Genomic DNA, 26,043 nt, shown 5'->3' with positions numbered 1-26,043 from the left:
AAATCATTTGTATCAAAGTTTTACTATCCTTTTCTAGATTAAAACATTGTCTTTCCATAAAGACTACTCCAGATTTTTTTTTTTTTTTTTTTTTGAGATAGAGCCTCAAGCTGTGGCCCTGGGTGGAGTGCCATGGCATCAAAGCTCGCAGCAACTTCCAACTCCTGGGCTCAAGCGATTCTCCTGCCTCTGCCTCCCAAGTAGCTGGGACTAGCGCCCACCACAATAACCCAGCTATTTTTTGTTACAGCCGTCATTGTTGTTTGGCAGGCCCGGGCTGGATTCGAATCTGCCAGCTCAGGTGTATGTGGCTCACACCTTAGCCACTTAAGCCACAAATGCCAATTCCTTTTTTTTTTTTTTTTTGAGACCTCAAACTCATGGCCTCAAGCAATCCTCTTGCCTCAGCCTCCTGAGTAGCTGAGACTACAGGTGCCCACAACAATGCTCAGCTATTTTTCAGAGACAGAGTCTTGCTATAGTGCAGGCTGATGTCGAACTTGTGAGCTCAGGAAATCTGCCCGCCTCCCAGAGTGCTGGGATTACAAACATAAGCCATCATGCCCAGCTTTCCTACTCTAATCATTAAAAATATAGTAGAACCTCTGTAAGTTGACCACCCAAATGACAGTAACAAACTAGTTAACAGAAAGAAAAAGGCCACAGTACTGATTCATAACTGTGGTGTATGTCTGGTATTCAAAAATTAGGTCAATTTAAGAGAGTGGTCACTATAGGGAGGTATTCAACTATGGAGATTCTACCATGTATTTTATTAGAGATGGAATCTACATTATCCAGGTTGGAGTGCAGTGGCTATTCCCTGGCATGATGACAATGCATTACAGCTTTGAACTTCTGGATTCAAGTGAGCATTATGCCTCAGTCTCCCAAGTAGCTGGGACTATGGGTGTATACCACACCTGGCTTGTATTATTCCAATTTTGATCAGATACCATATCATACACATTGCATAAAAATGTTAACAGCTACTATTTCATTCAAGACTTGGTTCCTCATCCATTAATGTACTCTAACATTGACAATACAATCTTAGAACTAAGCTATTTTAATTGAAAATTAAATGTCAATGTCACTCTCTTATCTAAAAATGGAATGTTGCCCATGGATTTAAAAAATCTACTTTCTGGCTCTGCGCCTGTAGTTCAAGCGGCTAAGGTACCAGCCATATACACCAGAGCTGGCGGGTTCGAATGCAGCCCAGGCCTGCCAAACAACGACAACTACAACAAAAAAATAGCTGGGCGTTTTGGTGGGTGCCAGTAGTCCCAACTACTTAGAAGACTGAGGCAAGAGAATCGTTTAAGCCTAGGAGTTGGGGGTTGCTGTGAGCTGTGATGTCATAGCACTCTACCCAGGGCAACAGCTTGAGGCTGTCTCAAAAAAAAAAATCTACTTTCTTTCAAAATTCAAATAAGAATATGAAGTTTGTATTCTATTACCACCTCTGCATAAAAAACAAATGATAAACATCTCTATAGGGAAATCAACAAAGTAGAAAGATCAAGTCAACAATTAATGGCCAGCAGGTAAAGCCTTTACCTGTAAGTCAAGGTTCTGAAGTAAAGTCTCTTTACTGGAGGTACTGGAATTTTGTTTACTATATACTCAAAGACAACTTCAATATTATATTTCAGCTGAGCAGAAATTGGAATAATGGAAGCCCCTTCCCCTGTACCTATGTAACAAAATTCAGAAGGATTAAAATACATTAATGGTTTTTAATAGTTAATAGTTTATATTTAGTTATAAACTAAACTAGTAAAAACTTTATAATAGTTAATAGGTTTGTTTTTTTTTTTGTAGAGACAGAGTCTCACTTTATTGCCTTCAGTAGAGTGCCATGATGTCACAGGACTCACAGCAACCTCTAGCTCTTGGGCTTCAGCAATTCTCCTGCCTCAGCCTCCCAAGCAGCTGGGACTACAGGCACCCGCCACAACGCCCGGCTATTTTTTGGTTGCAGTTTGGCTGGGGCTGGGTTTGAACCTGCCACCCTCGGTATATGAGGCCAGCGCCCTACTCACTGAGCCACAGGTGCCACCCCAGTTAGTAGGTTTTTAATAGCTAGTTTTTTGTTTCTTTGTTTTTGACAAAGAGTCTCACTTGGTCATCCTTTGTAGAGTGCTGTAGCGTCACAGCTCACAGCAACCTCAAACTCTAGGACTCAAGCAATTTTCTTCCTTAAGCCTCCTAAGTAGCTGAGACTACAGGCACCCGCCACAACTCTTGGGAAATATCTCCCTTTATGGGTGGGGATAAACCAAAAAGTTCTTACAAAGTTAGTATTGCCACATTATTGGATATCACTTCTCCAAATATATTGCAAAAACTCTGGCTTCCAACTTGAAGACTGTTTCTGAAAACAAAAGTTATTGTATCATATAAACACCCAAAACAAGTGGCCCATAGAAACTGTGAATAAATATCTGTGGTTTAAAGCCACTAAGTTCCAAGAGTGAAATAGTTGTCCTTCAATATCCCATGGAACACTGGTTTTAGGAACCCTTTGGATACCAAACTCCAAAGATGCTCCCAGGCCCTTATGTGAAACTACATACCATTTGCATATAAATTATGTCCTTTTATTCCTGTGTACTATAAATCACCTCCAGATTACTTATAGCAGTGGTCTGCAAACTTTTTGGCACCAGGGACAAGTTACTTATAGCAGTGGTCTGCAAACTTTTTGGCACCAGGGACAAGTTTCATGGAAGTCACAACTGGGATTGTGAGCATTAGATTCTTGTAAGAAATACACAATGTCGATCTCTCAAATGTCAATTTATAGCAGCATTTTCATTCCTATGATAATCTAATGCCACCACTGACATGATAGGAGACAGAGCTCAGGTAGTATTGGCAGTGATGAGGAATGGTTGTAAATACAAATGAAGCTTTGCTTTCTTGCCCATTGCTCACCTCCTGCTGTGTGGCCTGGTTCTTAACGTTCCACAGTACTGGTCCACAGCCTCTGGGATGGTAACAAATTTCAGTTTTGCTTTTTGGAATTTTGTGGAGTTACTTTTCCTGAGTAATTGTTATCCACATATATAGATATGGAACCCATGGATACAGAGAATTGCCTGTACTTTGATGCACAGCAACAACAAATATACATATTTATTAAATTAAAGGTAAAACAGTCTTTTCAAGGATAACAAAAAATGTAATTTGTTGGTACACCGAAGATCATCCTTTCAAAGATGTGATGTTCATTTGTTTTGTCCTATGTGCATGTGCCATGCTGCTGGAACAATATTCCCCTGTAAAGAATTCGGCCTTGCCCAGAAAGAGGCCTAGTCTTTATCCTGGGCTTAAAGAACCCATGTCACTGAAAGAAGTGTCTTTATTTAGACCTGGGGCTACCCATTTAGACCTTACAATGGAGCTATCATATCTCAAAGTCTTGGGGAGAAAACTGGCTATATCAAAAGTATCAGCCATGAAGATTTAATGTGAAAGCTGGGGATCATGAGTTATCATCAATCTCTCTGCCAATCAATCATGTACATATGTGTAACAGAAGGTGCAGGTGAGCTATATTAGTTGGCAATATTTCATGCATTATACATGATGCTAGAAAAGTAATCTGCCTCCACAAAAAGAGAAGAATGCAAGGCTGAAATACAGAACTCTGTCCAAAATCATTCAGATGTATTTACCTGTCAGCGGAAGAGCTGCATCCGTCACTGCTGCACCATTTAGCATGGTAGCCATCAAAATATCATGGCCAGGACAATCAACAAAGGAAACATGCCTGGGGCAGCACCTGTGGCTCAGTGAGTAGGGCGCCAGCCCCATATGCCGATGGTGACGGGTTCGGACCCAGCCCCAGCCAAACTGCAACAAAAAAATAGCCGGGCGTGGTGGCGGGCGCCTGTACTCCCAGCTGCTCGGGAGGCTGAGGCAAGAGAATCGCGTAAGCCCAAGAGCTGGAGGTTGCTGTGAGCCGTGTGACGCCACGGCACTCTACCTGAGGGCGGTACAGTGAGACTCTGTCTCTACAAAAAAAAAAACAAAGGATCATGCCTAACAATTGAAAAGTAACAATCAATTTCCAGATTGATTAATGCTCAAACACCATAGACTACTCAAAGTTCAATAACTTCAAAACTAATTAAGCTTCCTGAAAAGCAAAAAAGTTAGAACCCTTCACTGCTTTCAGAATTTCACAGTGAGACTACCACTGAAATAAAAATGGCTGAAGGTTAACACATCATATAAAACCAGCTTGTGCAGATATAACTATCCAAAGACAAGCTTCTAATAAGCCTAGAAAAACTATAAAAACCAAAGTAAGGTAGAAATAAAATACCTGGAAATAACACTGACCTTGAAAAGAAACACCTAATAAATCATTACTCAGCACCCATAGCACAGTGATTATGGCGCGAGCCATATGCACAGAAGCTGGGGGGTTCAAACCCAACCCCAGGCAGCTAAACAACAATGACAACTATAACAAAAATATAGCTGACTGTTGTGTTGGGCGCCTGTAGTCCCAGTTACTTTGGAGGCTTAGGCAAGAGTTGAAGGTTGCTGTGAGCTGTGATGCCACAGCACTTTACCTAGGGCAATATAGTGAGACTCTGTCTCAAAAAAATATATATATATAATTACTGTTTTATTTTCATCCATTATGTTTCATGTCTTTTGCACAGCCTTTTCAGTATTGAAAGTTTTTTATTAAAGTCCATAGTTAGAAACATGATTTATAAACATTTTTTGGTTTTAGTACTTTAGCTTTTTTTTTTTTTTTTTGCAGTTTTTGGCCAGGGCCAGGTTTAAACCCACCACCTCCAGTACATGGGGCCAGAGTCCTACTCCTTGAGCCATAGGTGCCACCCAGTACTTAAGCTTTTAAACTTTTTTTTTGAGACAAAGTCTCACTATGTTGTCCTCAGTAGAGTACTGTGGCATCACAGTTCACAGCAACCTCAAACTCTTGGGTTTAAATGATTCTCTTTCCTCAGCCTCTAGTCTAGTAGCTGGGACTACAAGCGCCTGCCAAAATACCTGGTTTTTTTTTGTTGTAGTTGTTATTGTTGTTCAGCAGGCCTGGGCCAGTTCAAACCCTCCAGCCTTAGTGTATGTGGTCAGCACCCTAACCACAGAGTCTAGCTTTTGATCTTAATAGGATCTTTTGCAAAGTAATTATTATAAATTTAGATAAAGTAAAACTTACTAATTTTTCTTTTGTAGAACATACTTTAGTGTAATGTCTAAAATCTCCTCACCAGACTCTAGATTTTACATATTTTCCCTTATGTTTTCTTCTAACAGTTCTATAGTTTTGAGTTAATACTCAAATATATGCTTTTTTCATCATGTATGCAACATCTGATTAAACACAAATGCTAAGCATGTATACAATATAGGTTCATTTTTTGAGTGTAAGTTTAGGTCTAAAACCAGGCTCTTTTTTGGCCATGGACATTCAAATGCTATAATACATTTCTGAAATATCTACTTTTCCACACTGAACTGCTTTTGTGCCTTCATCAAAGATCACTTGGGCAGATTTCTGGGTTCTCTATTCTGTGTCATTAATCTATTCCTTCAGCACTCTTGATCATCATAGCATCTTAATTTTTAACATTAGGTAAACCAATTCTTCCCATTTTAATGTTTTTCAATTTTTTTAATTATTGCAGTTTTAATTTCCACATAATATGAAAAAGTATCTTGCTATGATTTTGACTGAAACTGTTTTAAATTTTTATGTCTTCAAGCAATGCATAAAAGTATATTAAGCTGTTTTTGAAAAAAAATAACTGTATTAAATTGGAATAATTTAACAGAATGGGAATTGTGCAAAAAAATAATCTGCTAAAGAATGTCTCCCTCTGGTGGCTCACTTCTATTATATTAGCATTCTGGGATGCCAAGAGGTGGGTGGACTTCCTCAGCTCAGGAGTTCAAAATCAGCCTGAGAAAGACTGAGACACCATCTTGACTAAAATAGAAAAACTGTTTAAGCTCAGGAGTTCACGAACAGCCTGAACAAAAGCAAGACCCCATCTCTAAAAATAGCCAGGCATTGTAGTGGGCACCTTTAGTCTTAACTATTTGGGAGGCTGAGACAGGAATTTGAGGTTGCTGTAAGCTATGAGGCCACAGCACTCTACCAAGAGTGTCAAAGTGAGACTCTGTCTCAGACAAAAAAAAAGTCTACTATCTTCAAAAGCTAAATGGAGGCTCAGCACCCAGGTGTCGTGGTGGGCACCTGTAATCCCAGCTACTTGGGAGGCTGAGGCAAGAGAATCGCTTAAGCCCAAGAGTTTGAGGTTAAGAGTTTGAGGTTGCTGTGAGCTGTGAGCTGGGTAGGACCATGGCATTCTACCCAGGGCAACATAGTGAGACTGTGTCTCAAAAAAGAAAAAAAAGCTAAATGGAAATGCCAGTCTAACATAGATTAAGCAGCATGTCACATATAAAAACCAGACTATACTATGCATTCAGGACCACTACCATTTAAAAAAACTGTTATGCTCATATTGTCACGATTTAAACTTTCCTGAGTAACCCTAAATCCACACATGTTATTTGTGCACTTTAGTATTCTCTTATTGAAAATCAGGAACTGTAATTACAATCCAAAAATAGAAGACGGACAAGCCAAAATATAATATTAAAATTATACCTAATTAACAATAAAAATAAAATAAACACCTAATAAATATAACAGAATTTTTAATATAAAAAAGGGAATAAAAACCATCAAACCTAATCATTTCTTCCTATGTGGTAATCTTCTTCAATGAACTTTTATCTTTGCTAGATTTAAATACAATAGAAACTCTGCTAGCTGACTACCCACAAAAGAGTAACAAATTGCTCAACATATGCACCACATGCACATATGGTGCATGTCTGGTTTAAGAAAATTAGGTCAACATAAGAGGTGGTAAAATGGCAATTCTACTGTACTTGGCTTTTCAAGTTATAATTATTTATTGAAGGAAATTTTTTTGTGAGACAGGGTCTTACTGTTCCCCAAACTAGAGTGCAATTGTGTGATCACAGTTACTGCAACTTTCAACAGCCAAGTTCAAATGAGTTCCCCTGCCTCAGTCTCCTGAGTAGGACTGTGGGGCATGTGCATCAATGACTGGCTATTTCCTTATTTTTGGTAGCGACATCTCTCCATGGCCTAGGCTGGTCTTAAAATCTTGTTTTGCCTCCCAAAATCCTAGAAAGCCATTCCTACCAGCCTGAAATATATTTATTTAGGGTAATATTAACCTTTTTTTTTTTTTTGAGACAGTCTCACCATGTCACCCTCAGTAGAGTCCTGTGACGTTCACAGCTCACAGCAACCTCTAGCTCTTGCCTCAGACTCCCAAGTACCTGGGACTACAGGCACCCACCATAATACCTGGCTATTTTTTGTTGCAGTTTGGCTGGGACTGGGTTTGAACCCACCACCCTTAGTATATGGGGGCAGCGCCCTACTCATTAAGCTACAGGTGCTGCCCTTTTAACATATATTTTTTTTAAAAACCTACTACTAAGCAATTGTAATCTGTTAAATTTTCTTTTTTGAGACAGAGTTTCACTTGGCCACCCTTGGTAGAGTGTCATGGTGACTTAGTTCACAGCAACTTCAAACTCTGGGGTTCAAGTGATCCTCTTGACTCAGCCTCCCAAGTAGCTGGGACTATAAGTGCCTGCCACAACACCCAGCTTTTTTTTTTTTTGCAATTTTTGGCTGGGGCTGGGTTTGAACCTGCCACCTCGGGCACATACATGGGGCCGGCGCCTTACTCCATTGAGCCACAGGCGCTGCCCAATACCCAGCTATTTTTTAGAGATGGGGTTTTGATCTGGCTCAGGCTGATCTCGAACCTATAACCTCAGGCAATCCACCCATCTCAGCCTCCAACTGTAGGGTTTATAGGTCACTGGACCCGACCTAAATATAAATATATATGCATACATATATATACATACATACACACGCACACACACACACATATATATATATATAGTTTAAATGAGACCCACATAAGGGGCAAACTCACAACTCCTGGTTTGTGAGACCAATGCTCAGCCTCTGTTACATATTGCCAGAAAATATTATTAAAGGTTTCATACCTACATTTTGTCAGAAATTCATCTGTAGCAAGCTAAAGTTACAATCATTGTTTAAAACTACATTAAATATTTCAACACGCATAAAACAAAAAGTGTTTAGTACAAAAAATTATTACCTGAATAGTCTGAAGTTTCCTTTGGTCCCTGGAATGTCTGTAGGAAACTCATCTGGCGTACTACTTCCACAGGATCTGTAACATTCTGGCCAAGAACAACTTGAGTCATCCAGTTTATCAATCTAGATGTTTCAATGAAAAGACAATCTGTCATCTGCATATTTAACAATTAAAGTAAAATATTTTCTACTTCCACAACATACTATGTACCGTGGCATTTGCATATCCAAGCTTGATGGTAGTATTTCTTTCCAGTTCATTTTGAACCTAACTGTGTGAACACGAGAAATAGCTTTTACAACTGTGGATTTTCCATGAGCAACATGACAATAAACTTTTCATGTAACTTAAGCACTTTGTGTAAAAACAATATTCTCTGTAATGTTATTTCCAAAGTAAACTAGGTATGATGATCATCACACAAAATCAAAGAATCCATGAAAACAATTTCAGTTTAAAAATAATAATACTGCTATAACTGATACATATCTTCATCTTCCAGTATCACCGAAGTCGTCCAGATCTTCCAAAGATACCCAAGTCTCAGTTTGCTTAAATCTGTAACATAAAATGGCATAGTATTTCTATATAATCTATGCATACTTTCCCATATATTAAGATTTAATATATCTTAATATCTCTAAATTATTTGTAACATCTAATACAATGTAAACTATTATACATTGTATATTGTACATAATACATAATATACATTGTATTATACATTGTATACATTAGGAAATAATACAAGAAAAAATATGGACATGTTTAGCACAGATAAAATATTTTCCAAAAATTTTTTTCTCTAAGGTTGCTTGAATTCATAGATCAGGGCTCACTGTAAATGTTTTAAAACTTTTAAATAGCTGGGCGTTGTGACGGGCGCCTGTAGTCCCAGCTGCTCGGGAGGCTGAGGCAAGAGAATCGCGTAAGCCCAAGAGTTAGAGGTTGCTGTGAGCCGTGTGACGCCACGGCACTCTACCGAGGGCGGTACAGTGAGACTCTGTCTCTACAAAAAAAAAAAAAAAAATTTTTACTTACTGTGAGTCTTACTGGGTTTTGTTTGTGGAAACCCCTACACTATCCGAAGTTTAAACTCACTCAAAATAACTTATCTTCCAAATAACTAAGGATGTCAATTACAAAAGACATACAGTTTAATAGCAGTTTTTTAATCAAATAAGACTTTGACAAACGTTGCTTATAATAAATCAGTGAAGTATGAAGTTTCACCTTTTGTAAATTCTTGCTACATAGGCATAAAACATGCTGCTTTTCCAATTGTCTGTGTGTTTCCAAGACACCTATTTGTGTTGAGAGAAAATTGGAGAGCATAGTTTGTGGTTCCCCAAAAGGCTAGCAGGCACATTCCTCACAAGATTTCAAACCTATCCCCTAAATACCTGAACCTTAATATATCTTGGGTGTCACAAAGATAAAAACATTCTGTTGGAAAACAGTAAAGTCAAGAATAAGAACTCTAGTACTCTGTGCAGTCAATTATTCTTACCCATATATGTTAATATTGGCTTGTCTGCTGATAACTTCCGGTGAAAGTGGAGTCAACTTGGTAACATCATGCAGGGAACCATTTTATTTTAAACGACTGCCGGCAGGACAAATCAGAATTTCACCTTTGATTTCCCATTTGTTGGACAAATCAGAATTTCACCTTTGATTTCCCACTTGCTGTTTATAGTTTCTTTCTATTCTGTTGTCTGTTTGCAAAAACTTTTTTTGATACATTGTTTCACTTTGTAGCCCTGGGTAGAGTGCTGTGGTGTCAAAGCTCTCAGCAACCTCAAACTCCTGGGCTCAAGCCATTCTCTTGCCTCAGCACCCCAGTGCCTGGGACTAAAACGCCCAGCTAGTTTTTAGAGACAGACTCACTCTCGGTCAGGCTGGTCTCGAACCTGTGAACTCAGGTAATCCATCTATCTCGGCCTTCCAGACTGCTTGGATTACAAGCATGAACTGCCAGGTACCGCCCAAAAATATCTTTCTTGTAAAAGCAGTCTTTATTTCAGAAGCAGATTATTGGGAATCGGGGGACCTAAAGGTCTTCACCCAGTACTTACAAATGAGTCACTTCCCACAGACAGAGGTCCGAGGCCCCAGTCTTTGGACACATTTTACCGAGGATGAGGTAAATAATGTCTTCTCATGACTTTATTAGAGGTACAAATTTTTTTTTCCTTTTATTTTTAAGTAAGAGTGTCACTCTGCGCCCTCCAGTGCCTCATTCCGCACTAGAGTGCCTTGGCGTCAGCCTAGTTCACCGCAACCTCAAACTTAGTTCAAGCTGTCCTCTTGCCTCAGCCTCAGGAAAGCTAGGACTACAGGTGCCCTGAAGTTTTTTTTGGTTTGGTTTTTTTTTTTTTTTTTTTTTTTTTGTAGAGACAGAGTCTCACTGTACCGCCCTCGGGTAGAGTGCCGTGGCGTCACACGGCTCACAGCAACCTCTAACTCCTGGGCTTAGGCGATTCTCCTGCCTCAGCCTCCCGAGTAGCTGGGACTACAGGCACCCGCCACAACGCCCGGCTATTTTTGTTGTTGCAGTTCAGCCGGGGCTGGGTTTGAACCCGCCACCCTCGGCATATGGGGCCGGCGCCCTACTCACTGAGCCACAGGCGCCGTCCAGTTTTATATTTTTAGTAGAGACCAGGTGCTGCTCTTGCTCAGGCTCATCAGAAACCGTGAGCCCAAGAAATCCTCCCTTGGCCTTGGCGTCCCAAAGTCCTGGGATCACAGGCGTGAGCCACTGCGTCAGGCCAGAAGTACAAATCTTAAATGTTTTACATATACCCCTTTCCTAGACATTCAGCGGTGAATAACACTAAGACTTTCCAGCCGAATCCTTCAGAAGATCGGGTTCTGGCGATCCCGTATCTCCAGCTCGATCACTGGTCCGAAGTAAGAGCTGCAGAGCTGCACCGACTAAGGGAATCCTGCTGGGGCATTCCCTTTTAACATACGCTCGCGAGAGCGACTGACCAGTAATCCCCACTGCGAGTTCAGTTTGCATTTTCCCAAAGCAAAATCTCACCAAAGTAGTCAGATCTTGGTGCGATAGATGAGAATGTCCCGGAGACGCTATAGGATCATCCCCCGCCATATTGCCCACAAAGGAAGGAAATAGTCCGGCGTCTGCCTAATCTTATTGAAGGTCCCCTGGGACAGGGCGAAGCTGGGAACTAGGGCTCAGGCTTGGAAAGAAGAGCTACCTGTGCAGCAGTGCCCTCACTGCCTGGACTTTCCTTCACTCTGATTTTGCAGTGCCTGCCTTCGGGCCCACTACAAACATGATGCAGTTTGAGGAGTTCTTGCCAAAAACCTATTACACATTTGTTTAGGCAACGCTGAGGGCAGCCTCATGAAAGGACCCCTGCAAGGTGGATGACGCAACCTGTTGACAACCTCTAAAAGATGTTTTCTATGGCGTAATCGAGGCAATTTCTTGTAACGTGCAAGTTGTTATCCGAGATGAGAGAAGAGGAAGAATTATCCCTTTTACTACAATTGATTGAGGCAGGGGCACCCTCTGTAGAATGCACACACAGTAGAGTGCAGTAGTGTCATCATTAACTCACTAACCTCACATTCCTGAGTTCCAACGGCCTCCCAAAGTGCTAGGATTTTTGTAATTTAATAAGGACACCAGAGAGCCTGAGGTTAGATTCTGCCAGTGACGAGACGCTGGAGCAGGCGGAGGTATGGCAGAGTACTTTGGCTCACAACGCTCAGTGGCCCTTGGCGGAAGCCAGGAACTTTGATAAAGATCTGAGTGGTGCCGGGAGGCAAAAGCAAAGCTCCTCCGATGAGAGTCCGAGGTCTCAATCTTTGGTTTCTAAGAGAGGGGTTTCTAGGTCACTGAGCCGTGGTGCGGTAAAGCTGCACTACTCTTAGAGTGGATTTGACCTGGAGTAGAAGCTATTTAGGAGGTTTTAAAAAGGAAATCTAAGACAAGTAACTTCAATGGAAAATATACCAATAAATAGGGATTTTAATTATAAAAATTGAATAGAGTTACTGACTACTTATTCTGTGAAATATTGATTTTATGTAATTTTCACAATGATCCATTAAAGTATGGTCTCATTTTACAGAGGAGATGTTTCAGTGTTAAAAAGATTACTTGGCAAAGTAGGTAAGGCTGAGGTAATCCTCAGCCAGTAGGTAGTAGAGATGGAATTCTTGTGGAGATGGGACAGATGTGTTATACTGTTTTGCTCTGCTTCAGTTCTCTTTTTTTTTGTTGTTGTTGTTGCAGTTTGGCCGGGGTTGGGTTTGAACCCACCACCCTTGGTATATTAGGGCTGGTGCCCTACTCACTGAGCCACAGGTGCCACCCTGCTTCAGTATTCTTAAAAACACATGTTTCACATTGTTGCCCTCTGTTCCTAAAGTGTCATGGCGTCACAACTCAAGCGATTCTCTTGCCTCAACTTCCCAAGTAGCTGGGACTACAGAGAGGACTACATCACAACGCCTGGCTAGTTTTAGAGACAAGGTCTTCCTCTTGTTTATGCTGTTCTTCAACTTCTGAGCTCCGTCTGTCCACCCACCTTGGCCTCCCAAGTGCTGGGTACAGGCGTGACCCACTGTTCCTGGCCATGATCTTTTGGTTTATATAACCCAAGGCCAACGCAGCAGCTCCACTTTTAACATTTAATCCATATCTCAAACTTAACATCACAAACTGAGTGACTAATATGTACTATCCCTCCTCTCCTCAATTCTGCTCTTCTCAGAAATATTTTGATCTAAGTCAATGACGATTCTAGCTTCAGCTTCAACCAGAATCCTTAGTCATCTTCCCTTTCTTTTATTCCCAACACTGAAAAATCCTGTTAAACATCTACCATTTTGCTATATGTTTTTTATATCTCTCATTCCTTACCATTTCCTTGTTCTTCCTTTACTGATGTAGGCCATGTCAAAATTCCTGAGACAATCTTGTGAATAATTAATTTTAGTTTTTGAAATTCTGAACTCCAAAAGTCTATTTGGTTGTATATTCTTTATCTGATAAGTTACTTATTCCTATAATTCTTTTAATTTTCTTTACTTCTTTGAACATTTTTATGATACATGACTTAGATACATGACTTAAAGTTTTTGTGTGTAAGTCTATCGTATTCCTCAATCACATATTTCACAGTAAATATTGGGCTAGTGATAAAACAATTCTCAATGGATTAGAAAGATGAAAAGAACATCTTTAATATTTAAAGTCAATAGAAAATTTCAAAGACACAAAAATTTGGTAAACAATTTTTTATTTTAAGTAACTCTTGAGTAAATAAACCACTGAGAAAATTAGAAATTGTTTTCAGTGGTATAAAAATGCAAACAACAAAGTATCTTAAAATTTTTAAGTGCAGGTACAGAAAGGCCTTGATGAAAATTTACCTGAAGTGATGAGAAATGGTAAAAACTCTCATCAATAGGGCAGTGCCTATGGCTCAGTGAGTACAACACCAGTTCAAACCTAGCCCTGGCCAAATTGCAACAAAAAATAGCCGGGCGTTGTGGCAGGCACCTGTAGTCCCAGCTACTCAGGATGCTGAGCCAAAAGAATCGCCTAAACCCATGTGTTGGAGGTTGCTATGAGCTGTGTGATGCCACGGCACTCTACCGAGGGCCATAAAGTGAGACTCTTGTCACTACAAAAAAAAAAAAAAAAAAAACTCTGATCAATAATTTATTCTTTTTTAAGCATTTATATTTTTATTTTCCTTTTTTTGTTTTGTTTTCTCAGAGATGGGGTTTTACTATACTGCCTAGGTTGGACTGAAATGTTCTGTTGGTTCTGTTTCTCTGATTTCAAGTGATCCAGTAATGCTTTTGCTTCACCTTTTCAAGTAGCAGAGATTACATGTGGGAGCTACCATGCTTGGTATTTTCTTTTTAAGACAAAGTCCTGACCAATGCACTGACCAAGAAAAAAGAGACTCAAATTATCAAAATCTTATACAGAGTATCCAGCCTGTGCTTCATGGGCCACATGCTGATTTTGTGAGGTATTTTTTGCTTATCTGTGGTGTCAGATATTAGGGAAAGTATGCATGTAGTGTTATTTTGGCTCATCAGCTGTTGTTAGCATTTGTGTATTAATGTGCAGCCCAAGACAACTCTTAATCTTCCAATGTATGGCAGAGGAAAAAAAAAAAAAGATTGGACACCCTTGAAGGAGGCCATTACTCAGACCTTAACAGAAATTAAAAGAGTTATAAGGGTGGCGCCTGTGGCTCAGTGAGTAGGGTGCCGGCCCCATATACTGGAGGTGGCAGGTTCAAACCTGGCTCTGGTCAAAAACTGCAAAAAAAAAAAAAATTTTATAAATCAATGTTATAAACAATTACATGATCAAAATTTGATAACCTATGTTAAATGGATACATTCTTAGAAACACTAGAACTCCAGAGACAGCATAGAAGAAATAATGACAAAATTTGAGTGACATAATAAGAAAAGGGAGTAAATCAGTAATTAATAGCAAAAACCAAACCATGCAACAACAAACGAAATACATAATAAAGAAACGTTCAGAACCAGATGTTTTTACTGTGAATCCCATCAAATGTTTGGAGAATTAACAGTAGTTCTTCCACAGAGGGAATTCTTCTATATTAATCATGTCTTCCATTTTCTGCATTTCTTGACACTTTTACATATGAGGTCTTACTGACTCGGGAGATACAGTTCTTCGAGGACCAGTGACTTCATAGAGATAGCAAACACTTGACAGAATGCATGCACTTTCAAATGCGTATCAATTAATCTAGAGGCCATACACCCCATCTCTCCTACGTTACACTTTTATATACTAAGACATTATCCCCATCCCCAATCACACCAGTGCTTGGCACAGGTCCACTGGATGGAGGTCAGGTCCCTGAGGTTCTGATAAAATTATTTGAAGTAGTTAACATAACTTGCTTACCCATTCTCCCCAGTGAAAGTCACAATAAACATTTTTACCCATATTTCTCCCTCAGTCCTCTGTCTTCTGGTTAAGCCGGTGCTTTCACAAGAGACAATGCATAGCATGATGTGGCTAAATATTTTATTCTTTTTGATGTTACAATTAGAACTGTAAAAAACTGCTTTATTCAGCAGCAGTCATCTCTTAACTTATTGATTTCACCAAGAACAAATAATAAAATCTACATTCTGAAACAACTCTAACCCTTTCTGTGAGGCCAGTTTTAACCTGTTAGCAAAACCAAATAAGGACATCATAATAAAGAAAATAATTAATAAAAAAAAACTTCAACTAATCCCTTTAAGTGCAAAAATTTTATTTATTAAAACAGGAGCAAATCAAATCAGGAAACACATTGAAAAGATCACAAATTAGAAAGTAGTGGGATTTATGTGAGGAATGCAAAGTTGGTCAAACATAAAAATCAACATAATATAACTGAAGACATTAAAAATTGTATACTAAAAACTATTAAACATAGAAAGAAATTAAAGATGATCTAAATAAATAAATACAGGCTAGGTGCCTGTAGTTCAGTGGTTAGGGTACCAGCCACATACACCAATGCAGGAGGGTTCGAGCCCTACCTGGGCCAACAAAACAACAATGACAACTGCAACAACAAAAAAAATAGCCAGGCATTGTGGCAGTCTCCTGTAGTCCCAGCTACAGGAGACTGAGGCAGGAGGAACACCTAAGCCCAACAGTTTGAGGTTGCTGTGAGTGCTTGTAGCATTTCTATAAGCCCTCGGTTCTCAACCTGCGATCATGACCCTTTTGGGGGTCAAATGACCCTTACAAAGGGAAACACGTTTCCATGGTCTTAGGAACAGAGACACTGCTCCTGTATCCATCTCCAGGTGGGTCCACCCACATGCAGATATGCCCACATATGAGTACCCGGCGTGATGATCATCAGGCCAACCCCATCACATGCACTCCATACAAATATAGGTGTATGTGACTGGGTTGGCCATAATGTACTTATGCAGATGAGTCACACATGTGTAGAAAGCCACTACTATGTAGAAAGCAGCTGCTTTATTGAAAGCAGCTACTCTGTTAAAAGCAGCTCCTGTGTTGAAAGCAGCAGATTTGGAGGTAAAATGACATGTCATGAATTATAATTACAGGGTAAATGTAAAATGTACTATAAAATCATCAACTACTGTAAAAAATAATAATAATCTGTACCATGGGAACTTAATCTGGATGCTAATTGGTCTTTTTATATTCAGCTGTGGTTGATGTGAATACTGCCCCCTTGTGATAGTAACAGGTATGTAAAAAAAAAAACAGAATGGTAAATCATAAGAAACTTTAATGAATTGTATTGACTGACCTATGCCATGTATCATCTTTTGTATCATTAAAGCTATTGTTACATATTATTTTCATTAGCAAACCATCCTGTGACAATGGATTGTTTAGAGGAGAATGTTAAGAAAAGCAAATATAGTGGGGATTTTTTACAGTATGATTTTACCTCAATAATGAAGCAGGAATAACACAATGCATTATTTGTTGTGAAGTTCTATCTACTGAATCTATGAAGCCAAATAAACTAAAATGCCATTTGGATAGCAAGCATCCCAGCTTTGCCGGTGAGGATACCAAGTACTTTAGAAGCAAAGCTGATGGACTCAAGAAAGCCAGACTTGACACTGGTGGCAAGTACCACAAACAAAACGTAGTAGCCATTGAAGGTTCATATTTGGTGGCACTGAGAATCGCCAGAGCTATGAAACCTCACACCATTGCTGAGATTTACTGTTGCCAACGGCCAAAGACATTGTTAGAATTATGAGAAATGAATGTGTTACAAAATCGAGTGCAATTTCCTTATCTAACAACACTGTCTGCAGAAGAATAGATGACATGTTTGCTGATATTCTTCATCAGGTAATCCAGGAAACTGAATCTGCTCCACACTTCCAATATTTAGTATCCAGCTTGATGAACTACAGACGTTGTAAACTGTTCACAGTTACTGTCTTACATGAGGTATATTAACGATGGTGACTTTTTATTTATTTATTTTTTGTGTGTGTGTGTGGTTTTTGGCTGGGGCTGGGTTTGAACCCGCCACCTATGGCATATGGGACCGGCACCCTACTCCTTGAGCCACAGGCGCCGCCCAACGATGGTGACTTTAAAGATGAGTCCTTTTCTGCAAACCACCACAGCTATTGCACATGATGTATTTGACACAGTTGGTTCATTTCTGAAAGAGCATAAGCTCTCCTGAGAAAAGGTCTGTGGTGTTTGCACAGATGGGGTTCCAGCAATGCTAGGATGTCGATCTGGATTTCAACATTTGGTACTGAATGAGTCACCAAAAGTCACCAAGAACTCACTGTATGATTCATCAGCAAATATTAGCAATGTGATGCTGCCACAAGAGTTACAAGAAGTAATAAAAAAGCATCATAAGTTCAGTCAATTTTGTAATTTATTTTTTTTTTGTAGAGACAGAGTCTCACCTTATCACCCTCAGTAGAGTGCTGTGGCGTCGCACGGCTCACAGCAACCTCCAAATCCTTGGGCTTACACAATTCTCTTGACTCAGCCTCCCAAGTAGCTGGGACTACAGACGCCCACCACAATGCCCGGCTATTTTTTTGTTGTTGTTGCAGTTTGGCTGGGGCTGAGTTTGAACCCGCCACCCTCGGCATATGGGCTGGCGCCCTACCTGCTGAGCCACAGGCACCGCCTGTAATTTATTTTATTTTATTTTTTTTTTGAGACAGAGCTTCAAGCTGTCACCGTGGGTAGAGTGCTGTGGCATCACAGCTCACAGCAATCTTCAACTCCTCGGTTCAAGCGATTCTACTGCCTCTGCCTCTGAAGTAGCTGGGTCTACAGGTGCTTGCCACAATGCCGGCTATTTTTTGGTTGCAGTCGTCAATGTTGTTTGGCAGGCCCAGGCTGGATTCAAACCCACCAGCTCAGGTGTATGTGGCACCTTAGCTGCTTGAGACACAGTTGCTGAGCCATAATTTTGTAACTTTAAACAGTCGACTGTTTTTGCGACTGGGCAAAGAAGTTATGCACCAAACAATGCTCTGCTATTTCACAATAAAGTGAGATGGTTGTCTAGAAGAAAAGTTTTAAAACGTGTTTTTGAGCTTTGTGATGAACTCAAAACGTTTTTTAATCAGAAAACAAGACCTCAGTTTGAAGCACTTTTCAGCAATAAAAGTGAACGGCAGAAAATAGCTTACTTAGTTGAGATCTTTGCCATTTGACTGAGTTAAATTTATCACTGCAAGAATCAAATGCCACATGCCTTGATTTGTCTGAAAAGATCCCATCATTCCAAATTAAACTTTAGCTTTGGCAAAAAATTGGATGAAAATAAAATTTACCTGTTGCCTACCTTATCTGCTTTCTTTGAGGAATATAACAGTGAATCAGACAAAAGGATTATGATGATAATTTCTGTGTAAGAACACTCGCACATGCTTGCAGATGAAATTTCATCGTACTTTCCAAGTCTACCTGACACTCCATTTGCACTTGCCAGAAGCCCATTCACAAAGTTGAAGATGTTCCTGAGACAGCACAAAGAGGAGTTCATTGAACTTATTAACAGCGATGAATCCAAGAACTGATTTCTCTACAATGCCAGTTACAAAATTCTCTATCAAGTGTTTGCAGTCACCATCTTATTCTGTCTTAGACGGTGTTGCACCTTCTTCTTCCATTTCCAACAACATATCTTTGTGAAACAGGGTTTTCCAGCTCATTGGTTATCAAGTCTAAATACAGAAGTAGGGCAGTGCCTGTGGCTCAGTGAGTAGAGTGCCAATCCCATATGAGGGTGGTGGGTACCAACCCGGCCCCAGCCAAACTGCAACAAAAAATAGCCAGGTGTTGTGGCAAGTGCCTGTAGTCCCAGCTACTTGGGAGGCTGAGGCAAGAGAATTGCTTAAGCCCAAAAGCTGGAAGTTACTGTGAGCTGTGATGCCATAGCACTCTACCAAGAGCAACAAAGTGAGTCTCTGTCTCTAAAAAAATAATAATAGTAAAATAAATAAATAGATACAGAAGTAGACTTGTGGAAGATGATCTTTCTTGTGCTCTTACAAAGACTGCTCTGAGAATTTCTGATCTGGTGAGAAAGATGCAATCTCAACCTTCACACTGATGTTGGCTTATTATGCATACTGTCACAAAATGTAGCACTGTAGTTTAGGATTGTTATATTAAGACTGTTAACTGTTATATACCATCCTTCAAGAAAAAAATTTCTTTAAATTTCTTAAATCTTAAATCTTTAAGTAGATTTCTTAAATCTACTTAAGAAATAAATATTTCACGATATGGGTGGCACCTGTGGCTCAGTGAGCAGGGCGCCGGCCCCATATACCGAGGGTGGCAGGTTCAAACCCAGCCCAGGCCAAATTGCAACAAAAAAATAGCCGGGCGTTGTGGCAGGCGCCTGTAGTCCCAGCTACTCGGGAGGCTAGGCAGGAGAATCACCTAAGCCCAGGAGTTGGAGGTTGCTGTGAGCTGTGTGACGCCATGGCACTCTACCAAGGGCAATAAAGTGAAACTCTGTCTCTACAAAAAAAAAAAGAAAAAAATATTTCACAATATATAATTACATATTGTTTTCATGATTAATCACTATACTTTAATTATGTTCAATTTGTAACAATGAAAACACATCCTGCATATCAGAAATTTACATTATGATTGATAACAGTAGCAAAATTACAGTTATGAAGTAGCAACAAAACTAATTTTATGGTTGGGAGTCACCACAACATGAGAAACTGTATTAAAAGGTCATGGCATTAGGATGGTTGAGAACCACTGCTATAAGCCAATAGTAAATAATTGGAGAGAGAAACCAATAAAAGAAAACGTATGGGAATATTAACTAAAGAAGTGACCTGTGGCTCAAGGAGTGGGGCACTAGCCCCATACACTGGAGGTGGTGGGTTCAAACCCGGCCCCAGTCAAAAAACTGTAAAAAAAAAAAAAGAAGAAGTGAAGAATGCCATTACTAATTCAACATAGTGCTGGAAGTTCTAGCCAATACCATTAGGCAAGAGAAGGAAATAAAGGGCATCCAATGGGAGCAGAGGAGGTCAAAGTCTCCCTCTTTGCCGATGACATGATCTTATACTTTTAGAATCTCAAAGACTCAACCACAAGACTCCTGGAAGTCATCAAATAATACAGTAATGTCTCAGGATATAAAATCAATGTCCACAAGTCAGTAGCCTTTGTATAATAACAGCCAAGATGAGAGGCTAATTAAGAACACAATTCCCTTCAACATAGCTTCAAAGAAAATGAAATACCTAGGAATATACCTAACAAAAGGGGTGAAGGACCCATATAAAAAAAAAAATTATGAAACTGTAAGAAAAGAAATAGCAGAGGATATTAACAAATGGAAGAATATACCATGCTCATGGCTGGGAAGAATCAACATTATTAAAATGTCTATACTTTCCAGAGCAATCTACTGATTCAATGCCATCCCTATTAAAATACCAACCAATATCATACTTTCAAGACCTGGAAAAATTAATTCTGTGTTTTTTATGGAACCAGAAAAAAAATCACTTTAAAATCAAATTTTAGTAATAAAAACAAAGCCGGGGTGTTAGCATACCAGATTTTAGGCTGTACCACAAGGCCAACATGGTCAAGACAGCATGGTATTGGCACAGAAATAGAGACATAGACACTTGGAATCGAATTGAAAACCAGGAAATGAAACTAACATCTTACATCCACCTGATCTTTGATAAACCAAACAAGAACATACCTTGGGGGAAAGACTCCCTATTCAATAAATGGTGCTGGGAGAATTGGATATCCACATGTAAAAGACTGAAACTGGACCCACACCTTTCTCCACTCACAAAAATTCATTCAAGATGGATAAAGGACTTAAATTTAACGCATGAAGTGATAAAAATCCTCAAAGAAAGGACAGGAAAAATACTGGAAGATATCCACCTAGTGAGAGACTTTATGAGTAAGATTGCTGTGGAATTGCAACAACAACAAAAATAAACAAATGGGACTTCATTAAACTGAAAAGTTTCTGTACAGCTAAGGAGACAATAACCAAAGCAAAGAGACAACCTACACAATGGGAAAAGATATTTGCATATTTTGAATCAGACAAAAGCTTAATAACTAGGATCTATAGAGAACTCAAATTAATCCACATGAAAAAACCCAAGAATCCTATTATATCAATGGGCAAGAGACATGAATAGAACCTTTTCTAAAGAAGACAGGCAAATGGGCGGCCCCTGTGGCTCAAGGAGTAGGGTGCCGGTCCCATATGCCAGAGGTGGCGGGTTCAAACCCAGCCCCGGCCAAAAAAAAACCACACACACAAAAAAAAATAAATAAATAAACAGGGTTAAAAAAAAAAAAGAAGACAGGCAAATGGCTAACAAACATGAAAAAATGCTCATCATCCCTTTTGCAACAACAACAAAAATCAACAATTGGAGAAATGCAAATCAAAACCATCCTGAGATATCATCTAACCCCAGCGATAATGGCCCACATCGCAAAATCTCAAAACTGCAGATGCTGGAATGAATGTGGAGAGAAAGGAACACTTTTACACTGCTGGTGGGACTGCAAACTAATACGATTTTTGGAAGGAGATATGGAGAACCCTCAAAGCACTCAAGCTAGACCTCCCATTTGACCCTGCAATCCCATTACTGGGCATCTATCTACCCAGAAGGAAAAAAAATCCTTTTATCATAAGGACACTTGCACTAGACTGTTTATCACAACTCACTGCAGAACTGCCAAAATGTGGAAACAACCTAAATGCCCACCAACTCAGGAATGGATTAAGAAGCTGTGGCTACCATGAAATACTATTCAGCCATTAAAAAAGATGAAGACTTTACATCCTTTGTATTAACCTGAATGGAAATGGAACAAATTATTCTTAGTAAAGCATCACAAGAATGCAGAAGTGTGAATCCTATGTATTCAATTTTGATATGAGGACAATTAATGACCTAGTATACAGTTGGGGGTGGGGGAAGGGGAGAGCAGAGAGAGAGAAGGGAAGAAGTGGGGGAAAGAAAGAGCAGAGAGAGGGAAAAGGGGAGGGGGCAGGGTCTCAGTGTGTGACACACCTCTTGGGGGCAAGACACAATTGGGGTTTTTTTTGTTTGTTTGTTTGTTTTTGTTTTTTACATGCAGAGTCTCATTTTGTCGCCCTTGGTAGAATGCTGTGGCGTCACACCTCACAACAACTTCCAGCTCTTGAGCGTAGGTGATTCTCTTGCCTCAGCTTCTCGAGTAGCTGAGACTACAGGTGCCCGCCACAAGGCCTGGCTATTTTTCGTTGCAGCTTGGCCAGGGCTAAGTTCCAACCCACCACTCTTGGTATATGGGGCTGGCACCCTGCTCACTGAGCCACAGGTGCCACCCAGGCAAGACACAATTGTAAAGGAACTTTACCTAACAAATGCAATCAGTATTCCCAACAATAAACAAACAAAAAAAGGTGAAGACTGTGTATAACAAAAATTATAAAACATTGATAAAAGAAATTGAAGAATACACACAAAAAATTGAAAGATATACCAGCATCGTGGCTTTGAAGAATCAATATTATAGTAAAATGTCCATTCGTCACAAAGCAATCTACAGATTCGATGCAGTGACAGATCACACAGTCTATTCTAAATAAAAAGGCTAGTATTACTCCACAGAGGTTCAGAGACATATTTCCAAAGAGGTAGCTCTCGTGGGGCAAAATATCTCTCATAAAATCTTAGTTCTTTCTTCCTAATTTCTTTATTTGACATCATTTGACAAAAAGTTTCCCTTTCATATTAGCAGACCATTTTATTGAATTTTACTAATTTAATTATAATTAGACATCAGTTTTTAAGGAGTATAAAATAATACACCAAGGTTTTAATATGCTATTCAAACAAAATAAAGACTAAGTAAATGTTACCATTCTCCTTAGTCAAAGTCTGTCTCTTTCAAACCTTCACTAATAACTTTCAAAACATTTTCCTAATTAATTCTATCCAATTCTACTCTCCTTTACACTATTATAAGAGAATATGTCAATATACAAGTGATATAAACATAAATTTTTACTAGGTTACAAATGGCTCCACAAAATCCTGGTATTTCAGAATGCATGATCAAGCTTCAAAACTAGACTGTAATAAAAGAATATATCTTTCACTTATTCCGTTTATCTTTTACCATAGAATCTAGAAACCCTAGATATGGAAAGAATTCAAAGTTGGCTATTTCACAATTTTAAGGAAACTGCTGTAATTTCATTCCAATTAAGGTTATAAATAGCAATACATATTACCACATAGCTACATAATTTAACATAGATTTTGTCAAATGAGTGCAAATATCATGCTGTAATCATCCAGAGCCCCAAAGTAACACTGGCAGCCAAAAGTACACTTCCACCAAGTAAAATGAAAAATCCTATCAGATCTTTGACATCATTATCTTGAATCACAGAGTTAAGGGTGGCATCTAGGAAAGAGTTCAAAATCCACTGTACATCCAAAGCAAAGCAGGGCACTGCAATAACAATTGCCAGAGCTCCTGAGAGGGAAATCAGGTACCTGGATAAAATTAGTTAAGGAGCAGATTATGAGTTCTCACAGGTCAATATCACAACATCAAAGAATATGCCAAGAAGAATAGGATAGAGCACGGGGGCACTGAACTTAACTGCTGGGACTATGCAAGTTGCGAGATGATGACTTCTACTATCATAGATTTCTACCTGGTCAGAAGGGAGACCTGCCCGGAATCCGTGTAGACTCACTGCACCAGACAACAGGTGTGGTGGAGCTCAGGCACCATGTACAGTCATCCTGAGTTCTTGAGCATAGTACCAGGTCAGCACAGGGCTGGGGAGGAAGCAGACTAATGGGAGGCTTTCCTGAGCTGCACCTGGAATTATGAGCCACACACTTCTCCCTTTCAGTGCAAAAGGATCAGAGACAAGAATTGACTGGGTCATAGCAGCTCCAACCTGCAAGGCTTTGGGCAAATGTGTCAAGCAGATACTAGGGAGGGTGGAAAGGTACTCCATAGTTCTTGAGTTAATAAAACCAACTTCTACCTGGATAACTTGGCATCAGGTAGTCCCTGAGGCTATGAAACAGCCTGCCACTTCTTTGTCCTTGACTCATCCAGGTCCCAACTGTTTCATGCCTGCTTGGCCTTCATATGAGATCACCCCTACTGCCTGTATGGCTCTGGTCCTGGCTCTGAGTTTCAGCTCAAAAGCCCTGCTTCAGGTTCATTCCTAGTCCTGGCTCATACTAGAGCCTAAGCCTAGAGCCTAGTCCTGGCTTTCATACTAGAGCCTAAGGGTCTATTTCTGTGCCTCCAAAGCTACTACCAGGCCCAAGCCACTATCCCCAAGACTCTACCACTGCACTTAGACTCCAATGCCCCCATCCCAACTCTCCACTAGTATAGGACTGGAGGAACAGCTCTAAAGTATAGCACCCTCCCCATGGAACACAGAACCTTGAGCTGTTGTACACTGCAACTTGGTTTGAGTAAACAGCCATAGCCTTGGGAACCCAGGATAAATGCCTAGATAACCCCTCTCAGGTTTTACTGTCACTCCTGCAGGAAGACACCTGGATACAGAAATCCTCACAATGCTAGCCTCAGTAAGGAGGGTCTCACCTATTTCTGAACATAAACATCCTACAACTATCTCATGAGAACCCAACACCCACACAAACAGCATTCAGCACAGGCTTAACAAGAGGCAAAACCAGCCATGTAGAACAAATCAGAACAGCTGAACATACCCTTCTTGTGAACATGCCCCTCACTGCCACCTCAACACTCCAGAGTAAAAAGAAAAAAAAAGCTCCATCTAGTAGCTTACTCCACTAATTACTGTAACCAAGCAAGAGAGTTCCCAACAAAGAATAGATGCCTTGCAAATCTATTAGCCCTGAGTTCAGAAAAGATGTTTCAGATGAGAAGAAAACAGCTAAAGAACACAGGCAATATGAGAAGACTGCCATCCCCAAGGACTTGTAACAAAGCTACAGAGCAGAGAACTGCAATTACAAGAATACTGATAAATGACAGATATGAAATTCAGAATATGGATGCCAAATAAGATGAATGGAATTACAGAGAAAGTTGAAAACCAATAAAACAAAGCCGAAGAAATACTTCAGAAAATTAATTAAAAAGTCTCTAAGAGGGTAACAGCAGACTTCTTGGTAGAAATCTTAAAAAGTCAGTGGGAGTAGGGTCCCCTTCTTCAATTTTCTTAGAACTGTCAGACTAGATTTTGTATCCTGCAAAACTAAGTTTTACAATCATGGAGGAAATTAAGCTTTTTATCAGATAAGAAAACACTGAGGGCATGTGTTATCACTATATCCACCTTGCAGGAAATATTCAGACTTACACTGCATACATATGACCACAATAGTTACCCACCAGTGTAAAATCCCCAAAACATCAAAGTTCACAACTTCTATAAAACAGCACAAAAAGAAAAACACCACCACAAGGTACTATCCCTTATGATCAACACAACAGCATCGCACCTATCCATTCTATCTCTTAACATTAGTGGCTTTATGCACCACTCGAAACACATACGCTGGCAGAATGGAAGAAAAACACAATCCAAGTATCTGCAGTTCCTAGGAGACACATCTAAACCATAAGAAGGCAAACAAGCTTGAAGGGAAAGGATAGAAAAGAATACACATCCCATGTAAATGAAAACCAAAGAGAGTAGGTGTAGCTTTTCTCTTAAAAGTCAAAATAGATGCT

At 39.7% G+C, this 26,043-nt stretch overlaps 3 protein-coding genes across 12 annotated transcripts in view; 1 reads left to right on the top strand and 2 right to left on the bottom strand.

Annotated features, from left to right (window-relative positions):
* LOC128579203 (eukaryotic translation initiation factor 2 subunit 3-like) overlaps positions 1–11,348 on the bottom strand; it is a 37,224-nt gene extending 25,876 nt beyond the window's left edge. For 2 of the 8 annotated variants that reach the window (XR_008378070.1, XR_008378072.1), the window contains exons 1-4: positions 11,284–11,348; positions 9,748–9,843; positions 8,238–8,795; positions 2,944–2,995 (exon numbers count right to left, since the gene is read on the bottom strand). The gene's annotated coding sequence lies outside the window, so the exon portion shown is untranslated. The remainder of the gene's footprint in view (positions 1–2,943; positions 2,996–8,237; positions 8,796–9,747; positions 9,844–11,283) is intronic. The other 6 variants (XR_008378071.1, XR_008378075.1, XR_008378076.1 and 3 more) reach the window with 6 other exon arrangements.
* The window catches only part of LOC128579199 (probable ubiquitin carboxyl-terminal hydrolase FAF-X), a 294,928-nt gene that overhangs the window by 46,320 nt on the left and 222,565 nt on the right, over positions 1–26,043 (top strand). The window lies entirely within an intron of this gene.
* The window catches only part of LOC128578958 (membrane-bound transcription factor site-2 protease-like), a 60,112-nt gene continuing 57,586 nt past the window's right edge, over positions 23,518–26,043 (bottom strand). Inside the window, 1 exon segment of the mRNA XM_053581295.1 lies at positions 23,518–23,840. Coding sequence (XP_053437270.1) covers positions 23,621–23,840 — 220 coding nt within the window. The 3' untranslated portion in view covers positions 23,518–23,620.

The sequence above is a fragment of the Nycticebus coucang genome, chromosome Y, assembly GCF_027406575.1.
Source record: "Nycticebus coucang isolate mNycCou1 chromosome Y, mNycCou1.pri, whole genome shotgun sequence".
Classification (NCBI taxonomy): Eukaryota; Metazoa; Chordata; class Mammalia; order Primates; family Lorisidae; genus Nycticebus; species Nycticebus coucang.
This window is presented reverse-complemented; position numbering and strand designations above follow the sequence as displayed.